Source organism: Salvelinus sp. IW2-2015, unplaced genomic scaffold (genome assembly GCF_002910315.2).
Source record: "Salvelinus sp. IW2-2015 unplaced genomic scaffold, ASM291031v2 Un_scaffold2413, whole genome shotgun sequence".
In the NCBI taxonomy this organism is placed as follows: domain Eukaryota; kingdom Metazoa; phylum Chordata; class Actinopteri; order Salmoniformes; family Salmonidae; genus Salvelinus; species Salvelinus sp. IW2-2015.
This window is the reverse complement of record NW_019943734.1, coordinates 75737-85912: the sequence shown is the minus strand read 5'-3', so window position 1 is coordinate 85912 and position 10176 is coordinate 75737. Positions and strand designations below refer to the sequence as shown.

Sequence of the window (10176 nt, the reverse complement as noted above, 5' to 3'; positions counted from 1 at the left end):
CTCAGTCTGCCTCCCTCTCTCTTTAGTATCCATCTTTCTTTAGTCTCCCTCTTGTCTTCAATCGCCCTCCTCTTAGTCTCCCTCTCTCTTTAGTCCCCTCTCTCTTTAGTCTCCCCCTCTCTTTGGTCTCCCTCTTTCTTCAATCTCCCTCTCTCCTTAGTCTCCCTCTCTCCTTTGGCTCTCCCTCTCTCCTTAGTCTCCCTCTCTCTTTAATCTCCCTCTCTCTTTATTCTCCCTCTCTTCTTTAGTATCTCTTTCTTTATTCTCCCCTCTCTCTAGTGCACTCCTCTTCCTAGTCTCTCTATGTCTCTCTCTAGTGTCTCTCTCTATGTGTCTCTCTCTAGTGTCTTCTCTCTATGGTCTCCGTCTGTACTGTCTTCTCTCTGTCTCCTCTATGTTCTCTCTCTAGTGTCTCTCTTCTAGTGTCTCTCTCTAGTGTCTCTCTGTGGTCTCTCTCTAAGTGTCTCTTCTCTCTCTAAGTCTCTCATATGTCTCTCTCCAGTGTCTCTCTCTAGTGTCCTCTCTCTAGTGTCTCTCTCTAGTGTCTCTCTCTAATGTCTCTCTCTCCTAGTTCTCTAGTGTCTCTCTCGCTAGTGTCTCTCTCTAGTGTTCTCTCTAAGTGTGCTCTCTCTAAGTGTCTTCTCTCTCCTAGTCTCTCTATGGTCTCTCTCTAGTGTCTCTCTCTAGTGTCTCTCTCTCTATCTCCTCTAGTGTCTCTCTCTAGTGTCTCTCTTTCTATGTCTCTCTCTAGTGTCTTCTCTCTCTAAGTGTCTGTTCTCTCTAGTGCTCTATCTCTAATGTCTTCTCTTCTCTAGTCTCTGCTAAGTCTCTCTCTAGTGTCTCTCTCTAGTGTCTCCTCTCCTAGTGCTCTCTCTAGTGTCTCTCTCTAGTGTCTCTCTCTGTCCTTATCTCTCTATGTCTCTATCTCTCTAGTGTCTATCTCTCTAGTGTCTACTCTCTAGTGTCTCTCTCTAGTGTCTCTCTCTAGTGTCTCTCTCTCTATCTCTCCTAGGTCTCTCCTTCAGTGTCTCTCTGTCTCTCTCTGGTAGTCTCTTAGTGTTTTTCATTCTTCTCTAGTGTTCTCCGTCCTAGGTCCTCTCTAGTGTCTAGTGTTCTCTCTATGTCTTCCCTAGTTTCTGTCTCTCTAGGGGTTCTCTTCCGTGCAGTGTGGTCTCCTCTCGGTACTCCTACGTGTCTCTCTCTAGTGTCTCTTCCTGCTCTAACTATGCTACTACAGCTGTCTCTTCTCTCTAGTGTCTCTTCTAGTGTCTATCTCTCTATGTGGTCCTCTATATGTCTCTCTCTGAGTGGTCTTTCTCTATCTCTCTAGTGTTTCTATTCCTAGTGTTCTCGAGGTCTCTATAGTGTCGCTCTCTCTCCTAAGCCCTCTCTATGTCTCTCTATGTCTTCTAGTGCTCTCTCTTCCGTGTACTCTACTAATGTCTAGTCTCTCCAGTGTCTCTCCTATGTGTCTCCTCTCTAGTGTTCTGCTCTCCTAGTCCTCATGTCTCTCTACTAGTACTACCTTCTCTCGTCTCTCTCCTAAGTCATCTCTAATGGTCTCTCGCTATGTTCTCTCGTAGGTCTCTCTATGTCTAGTCTCTATTGGTCGCTCTCAGTGTCTCTCTCTCTATGTCTCTAATGTCCTCTCTCTCCTGCTCTAGTGCTCTCGTAGTGTCTCTCTCTGCCGTCTCTATATCTCTCTCTAGAGTGTCCCTCTCTCTAGTGTCTTCTCTTCTCTCTCTCTAGTTCTCTCACCTGCTCTAGTGCTATACGATGCTCCTATGCTCCATGTTCCTGTCTCTCTCCTATGTCTCTCCTAGTCTCTAGTGTCTCTTCTCCTAGTCTCTCTCTATGTCCTCTCATCATAGTCGTCTCTCTCCTAAGTCTCTAGATAGTCTCTCTCTATGTGCTCTCGTCCTAGTACTGCTCATGTGTCTCTCTCTAGTGTCCTCTCTCTCCTGAATCTCTCTAGTGTCTCTCTCTGTGTCTCGTCTCTGCCTAGTCTCTCTATGTCTCTCTCTCTAGGGCTCTTCTCACTAGTCTCTCCATCAGTGTGTCCTCTCTCCTAGTGTCTCTCTATGTCTCTCTACTCCCTTTAAGTTAATCTAGTCTATACTCTCTAAAAAAAATTGTCACACACTCTCACTAACCGTATTTTCCGTCGCTGTCTAAATTCTCAAAACCTCAATCATTAAGCACTATATCACCCATGTTGTTTCTAGTATGTCTAAGATTTTGGTCTGGTCATTTCGCATGTTGAGTCCTCTCCTTGAAGAACTCACAGGAGTTTTGTTTTTCTGTTTAGGCCTTCAATTCAATTGACTTTATTGACATGGCAAGTTCATTATTACTTACATTGTCAAAGTATACATATCGAGAWWWWWWWWWWWATAATATATATGTATATATATATATACAAAATATATATATATTTATATATATTCACTCTCTCTTTCTAGTCTCCCTCCCTCTATTTTATATACAGTGCCTTGAAAAAGTATTTGCCCCTTTCTGATTTTCTCTATTTTTGCATATTTTAAATACTGAATGTTATCCGATCTTCAACCAAAACCTAATATTAGATAAAGGGAACCTGAGTTTACAAATAACAATATCTCTCTCATCGTCACTCAGTGCMTAGGTTTACCTCCACTGTATTCACATCCTACCATACCTTTGTCTGTACATTATGCCTTGAATCTTTTCTACTGTGCCCAGAAACCTGCTCCTTTTACTCTCTGTTCCGAACGTACTAGACGACCAGTTCTTATAGCCTTTAGCCGTACCCTTATCCTACTCCTCCTCCGTTCCTCTGGTGATGTGGAGGTTAATCCAGGTCCTGCAGTGCCTAGCTCCACTCCCATCACACAGGCGCTCTCATTTGTTGACTTCTATAACTGTAAAAGCCTTGGTTTCATGCATGTTAACATTAGAAGCCTCCTCCCTAAGTTTGTTTTATTCACTGCCTTAGCACACTCTGCCAAACCGGATGTCCTAGYCGTGTCTGAATCCTGGCTTAGGAAGACCACCACAAATCCATCCCTAACTATACAATTTTTCTACAAGACAGAACTGCCAAAGGGGGCAGAGTTGCAATCTACTGCAGAGATAGCCTGCAGAGTTCTATCTTGCTCTCCTGGTCTGTGCCCAAACAATTTGAGGWTCTACTTTTAAAAATCCACCTTTCCAGAAACATGTCACTCACCGTTGTCGCTTTCTATAGACCCCCCTCTGCCCCCAGCTGTGCCCTGGACACCATATGTGAATTGATTGCCCCCCCCCATCTATCTTCAGAGCTCGTGCTATTAGGTGACCTAAACTGGGAAATGCTTAACACCCAGGCCATCCTACAATCTAAGCTTGATGCCCTCAATCTCACACAAATTATCAATGAACCTACCAGGTACAACCCCAAATCCGTAAACACGGGCACCCTCATAGATATCATCCTAACCAACCTGCCCTTCAAGTACACCTGCATTACTAGCTGTTTGGGGTTTTAGGCTGGGTGTCTGTACAGCACTTCGAGATATTAGCTGATGTACGAAGGGCTATATAAAATAAAATTGATTGATTGATTGATTGACCTCTGCCGTCTTCAACCAGGATCTCAGCAATCATTGCCTGCGTCCGTAATGGGTCTGCGGTCAAACCACCACCCCTCATCACTGTCAAACGCTCCCAAAAACACTTCAGCGAGCAGGCCTTTATAAACGACCTGGCCCGGGTATCCTGGAAGGATATTGACCTCATTCCGTCAGTAGAGTATGCCTGGTTATTCTTTAAAGTGCTTTCCTCACCATCTTAAATAAGCATGCCCCATTCATAAAAATGTAGAACCAGGAACATGTCACAAGGATGACGCTGGAGAGACGAAGCAGGTACGGGGAGTAACATTTAATAAATAACGGACATGGAACGAGACATAAACAGCGTTAGCAAACAGAAAACAATCAATGCAGAAGCGGGGAACAGAGCTGGGGAACTGACACATATAGGGGAGGAAATGARCAGGTGATAAGAGAGTCCAGGTGAGTCCAATAACGCTGATGCGCGTGACGAGGAAAGGCAGGTGTACGTGATGGATGGCAGGAGTGAGTGAWGCAAGGCATTCTGGCGCCCTCAAGCGCCAGGGGGAGGGGAAGAGCGGGAGCAGACATGACAGAACAGATATAGCCCTTGGTTCACTCCAGACCTGACTGCCCTTGACCAGCACAAAAACATCCTGTGGCGTACTGCATTAGCATCGAATAGCCCCCGCGATATGCAACTTTTCAGAGAAGTTAGGAACCAAAATACACAGGCAGTTAGGAAAACAAAGGCTAGCTTTTTCAAACAGAAATTTGCATCCTTTAGCACAAACTCCAAAATGTTCTGGGACGCTGTAAAGTCCATGGAGAATAAGAGCACCTCCTCCCAGCTGCCCACTGCACTGAGGATAGAAAACACTGTCAACACCGATAAATCTGCAAACATTGAGAATTTCAATAAGCATTTTTCTACATCTGGCCATGCTTTCCACTTGGCTACCCCGGTCAACAGCCCTGCACCCCCCACAGCAACTCGCCCAAGCCTCCCCCATTTCTCCTTCACCCAAATCCAGATAGCTGATGTTCTGAAAGATCTGCAAAATCTGGACCCCTACAAATCAGCTGGGCTAGACAATCTGGACCCTCTCTTTCTAAAATTATCCGCCGAAATTGTTGCAACCCCTATTACTAGCCTGTTCAACCTCTCTTTTGAGATCCAAGTTATTGGAAAGCTGCCGCGGTCACGATCTAGGGGAGTCCACCACCACGGCTTATTCGGACAGGATGGGTGCACTGAACACAGTTCGTTTCTGATGGTCCAAACGGCTAGGAGCATTTGAACAGAACGCAATGGACACGTAACATATAACCACTGTTCTTTTGATTGCGTTCTCACGAGATTTTTTCGTAACAATGCCATGGATAACAACTATCGTTATCTTTCCGTCTAGTTCTTCGAATCCTCCCCGTTGGTTGATCGCCTTCTTCGCTAATGCAATCTGGTTTCCGAGCTGGTCATGGTGCACCTCAGCCACGCTCAAGTCCTAACGATATCATAACCGCCATCGAACAGAGGCAATAGCTGGCAGCTGTATTCATCGACCTGGCCAGGGCTTTCGACTCGGCAACCCACATTCTTATCGGGCAGACTCAACAGCCTTGGTTTCTCAAAATGATTGCCTTGCACTGATCACGCAACTACTTCTCAGAGTTCAGTGGTGTCAAATAGAGGGCTGTTGTCCGGAACTCTGGTCAGTCTCTATGGGTGTGGCCACAGGGTTCAATCCTCGGGCCGAACTCTTTTCTCTGTATATATTCAATGATGTCGCTCTTGTGCTGGTGATTCTCTGATCCACCTCTACGCAAGACGACACCAGTTCTGTATAACTTCTGGCCTTCTTTGGACACTGTGTTAACCAAGTAACAAACCTCCAGACGAGCTTCAATGCCATACAACTCTCCTTCCGTAGCCTCCAACTGCTCTTAAATGCAAGTAAAACTAAATGCATGCTCTTCAACTGATCGCTGCCCACACCTGCCCGCCCGTTCTGACTTAGATAATGTGGACAACTACAAATACCTAGGTGTCTGGTTAGACTGTAAACTCTCCTTCCAGACTCACATTAAGCATCTCCAATCCAAAATTAAATCTAGAATCGGGTTCCTATTTTGCAACAAAGCAGCCTTCACTCATGCTGCCAAACGTACCCTCGTAAAACTGACTATCCTACCTATCCTTGACTTCGGCGATGTAATTTACAAAATACTCCAACACACTGCAGTCTATCACAGTGCCATCCGTTTTGTCACCAAAGCCCCATATACTACCCACCACTGCGACCAGCATGCTCTCGTTGGATGGCCCTCGCTTCATATTCGTCGCCAAACCAACTGACTCCAGGTCATCTATAAGTCTTTGCTAGGTAAAGCCCCGACTTATCTCAGCTCACTGGTCACCATATCAGCACCCAACCATAGCACGCGCTCCAGCAGGTATATCTCACTGGTCACCCCCAAAGCCAATTCCTCCTTTGGCCATCTTTCCTTCCAGTTCTCTGCTGCCAATAACTGTAACGAACTTCAAAAATCACTGAAGCTGGAGACTCATATCTCCCTCACTAGCTTTAAGCACCAGCTGTCTGAGCAGYTCACAGATCACTGTACCTGTACATAGCCCATCTGTAATAGCCCATCCAACATCCTCATCCCCATATTGTATTTATTTATTTATTTTGCTCCTTTGCACCCCAGTATYTCTACTTGCACATTCATCTTCTGCACATCTTTTACTCCAGTGTTTAATTGCTATATTGTATKTTTTTCACCACTATGTCCTAWTTATTRCCTTRCCYCCCTTATCCTACCTCATTTGCWCACAYTGTGTATAGACTTTTTCTATTGTGTTATTGACTGTATGTTTGTTTATTCCATGTGTAACTCTGTGTTGTTGWATGTGTCGCACTGCTTTGCTTTATCTTGGCCAGGTCGCAGTTGTAAATGAGAACTTGTTCTCGACTAGCCTACCTGGTTAAATAAAGGTGAAATAAATGAAAATGTAAAAATAAAAAATAAAATAGAGAAAACTACAAAGGGGGCGTTCACTTTCGTTTATCTACTCTTTCTCTTTCTCTTCCACTTACCAGTCTCTCTAAATTAGAATTTTTACATTTTCAAAAAATTTGAAATAATGAATATTATACAGACACAACATTATTTTTGTTTCTGTCAGATCATTTCCATATTGATTACATTCATTGAGTGCCTTAGGAGCTTTTGTTTTATGCTGTTTTTCCGTCTGGGTTTTACCGAATTATTGCTAATAGATTCCTGAATGTAAATATTGTTGTTGTTGTCCTTGTTTTCCTTTTCCTGCAGGACAAACATGCAGAAGAGGTGAGGAAAAAGGTACTAGCTTTGGCAGACGCRGTGGACCTGGACTGGTGTGTGATAAAGGACGTGGAGGTGATAGAGTTGAACAAGCGTTCTTCGGGCCAGGCCTTCGAGGTCATCCTGAAGCCTCCGTCATTTGATGACTAGGAGAGAGAGACATAGAGAAGAGACATATAGAGACTTAGGAGAGAGAGACATAGAGAGAGACATAGAGAGAGACTAGAGAGAGAGACACTAAGAGAGACTAGGAGAGAGAGACACAGAGAGAGACACTAGAGAGAGACACTAGAGAGAGACACTAGAGGAGACACTAGAGAGAGACACTAGAGAGAGATAGAGGAGACTGGGAGAGAGAGACGCTAGAGAGAAGACACTACGAGAGACTAGGAAGAGAGAACACTAGAGAGACACTAAGAAGAGAACACTAGAGAGACATAGAAGACTAGGAGAGAGAGACACTAGAGAGACCATAGAGAAGACAATAGAGAGACTAGGAGAGAGAGACACTAGAGAGACTAGGAGAGAGAGACATAGAGAGAGCCATAGAGAGACTAGGAGAGAGAGACAATAGAGAGAGACACTAGAGAAGAGACACCTAGAGATATGACATTAGAGAGACTAGGAGAGAGAGACACTAGAAGAGACATAGAGAGAGACATAGAGAGACTAAGGCGAGAGAGACACTAGAAGAGACACTAGAGAAACTAGGAGAGAGAAACACCTAGAGAGAGAATAGAGAGAGACAACTAGAGAGCGACACTAGAGAGAACACAGAGAGAGAGAACACTAAGAGAGACACTAGAGAGACTAGGAGAGAGAGACACTAGAGAGAGACATTGAGAGAGACCTAGAGAAGACACTAGAGAGACTAGAGAAGAGACACACTAGAGAGAGACACTAGAAGAGACTAGGAAGAGGACACTAGAGAGAGACACTAGAGATGAGACACTAGAGAAGAGACATAGAGAGACTAGGAGAGAGAAACACTAGAGAGAGACATTAGAGAGAGACACTAGAAGAGAGACACTAGAGAGAGACACTAGAGAGAGACACTAGAGAGAGACACTAGAGAGCTAGGAAGAAGAGAGACACTAGAGAGAGACACTAAGAGAGACAACCTAGAGATAGACACTAGAAATAGACACTAGAGGAGAACATAGAGAGACAGGAGAGAGAGACACTAGAGAGAGACAATTAGCAGAGAGACACTAGAGAGAGACACTAGAGAGAGACACTAGAGAGAGACATAAGAGCGACTAGGAGAGAGAGACATTAAGTACAGACACTAGAGAAAGACACTAGAGAGAGACACTAGAGAGAGACACTAGAGAGAGACCCACACAGACGAGAGACACTAGAGAGACTAGGAGAGAGAGACACTAGAGAGAGACACTAGAGAGAGACATAGAGAGACTGGAGAGAGAGACATTAGAGAGAGACAACTAGAAGAGAGACAACTTAGAGAGAGACATAGAGAGAGACCTAGAGAGACTAGAGAGAGAGAACATTAGAGAGAGACACTAGAGAGAGACACTAGAGAGAGACCTAAGAGAGACACGGAGAGAAGACATAGAGAGACCTAGAGAGAGAGACATTAGAGAAGAGACACTAAGAGAGACACTAGAGAGAGACACTAGAGAGAGAACTAGAGAGAAGACATAGAGAGACTAGGAGAGAAGAGACGTAGAGAGAGACAATAGAGAGAGACACTAGAGAGAGACACTAGAGAGAGACACTAGAGAGAGAACATAGAGGAGACTAGGAGAGAGAGGCACTAGAGAGAGGGAGAATAAAGAAGAGGATACAAAGAGAGAGGGAGAATAAAGAGGCGGGAGACTAAAGAGAGAGGGGAGACCTAAGGAGAGAGAGACCAAGGAGAGAGGGAGACTAAGGAGAGAGGGAGATTGAAGAAAGAGGAGACCAAAGAAGGGGGAGACTAAAGACGAAGAGGGAGACTAAAGAAGAGGGACTAAAGAGAGGGGATTTGAAGAAAGAGGGAGACTAAAGAAAGATTGGAACTAAAGAGAGAGGGAGGCAGCACTGAGGAGTAGAAAGAGAGAGGGAGATTAAAGAGTCAGGCGAAATAAAGAGAGAGGACACTAAAGAGAGCGAGAGAGCGAGACAAACAGAGAGGGAGACTAAAGGAGAGGGCTAAAAGGGAGAGGGTGACTAAAGAACAGAAGGGAATTAAAAAGAGAGGAGACTAAAGAAAGGAGGTTAAAGTGGAGGAGATAAAGAGGAGGAGACTAAAGAGAGAGGGAGACTAAAAGAGAGAGGGGAAATTAAAGAGCCCAGAGGGAGACTAAAAAGAGAAGGGAGACAAAGAGAGAGAGAGAGACTAAAAGAGGGACACTAAAGACAGAGGGAGAATTAAAGAGAGAGGAGACTAAGAGAGAGGAGACTAAAGACAGAGACGACTAAATGAAAGAGGAGTACTAAAGAAAGAGGGAGATTAAAGAGGGGAAAAAGGAGGTCAAAGCAGAGGGGATTAAAGAGTGTGGGAGATTAAATAGTGAGGGACGAATTAAATAGTGAGGGAGACTAAAGGAGCAAGAGAGACCTAAAGAGCGCCGGGAGACTAAGAGAGAGGGAGACTAGAGAGAGGGATAATTAAAGCGAGACTCGGATAAACAAGATGAGAGGCGAGATTAACGATCAGACGGGATATGACTAAAAGTCAAGCAGACGTACGGCACAGCAAAGACTATAGAGCACTACGATACCCTCCTAAATATAAATTCAGAAATACAGAGTGATAGAGACGGGAGGGAAAGATGAGAGAAACTCAAAGAGTAAGAAAGGAGAGTAAACGTTACTTCCTCCTAAGAAAGAGACTATAGCGAGAGACCAGAGAGCGTGACTAGATGGAAAGAGACAGAAACCTCGGAGAAGAAGTATCACCTTCTCCTGCAAGTTTGTTCCAACATGCCGCCAGCAGCAGCCTCTCTGTTCTCCCTTGTTGGCCCCAACTTCTGCCTCGCTTTCCCTTGGAGTTCTTGATGAGTTGTTGTTCTCCTCTAAGCCTTCTGGATCACTCTCCTCGTGCTCTCTCTTCCTGCAGGTGCTTCAGCAGCTTCAGCCTCCTGGCACTAAGAGGGCGGTGTGAGGAGTGGTATGCATGGGAGCAGTGATACAGACAGACATGGATTAATGGTGGAGTGTGTTTATGCGTGGTGAGTGTACGTGCATGATTATGTGTGTTGTGTGCTTCCTGCCTCATCTTCGCTCCTCATCTTCTCTTCTCTCTCCTCTA

The 10176-nt window shown here is 44.8% G+C and overlaps 1 protein-coding gene across 1 annotated transcript in view; it reads left to right on the top strand.

The window, feature by feature from the left end:
- Positions 1–7070, top strand: part of stmn4 (stathmin-like 4) — an 11164-nt gene extending 4094 nt beyond the window's left edge. The window contains exon 6 of the mRNA XM_070440317.1: positions 6909–7070. Within this exon, the coding sequence (XP_070296418.1) occupies positions 6909–7070 (162 nt within the window). The remainder of the gene's footprint in view (positions 1–6908) is intronic.
- Positions 7071–10176: the final 3106 nt, after the last annotated feature.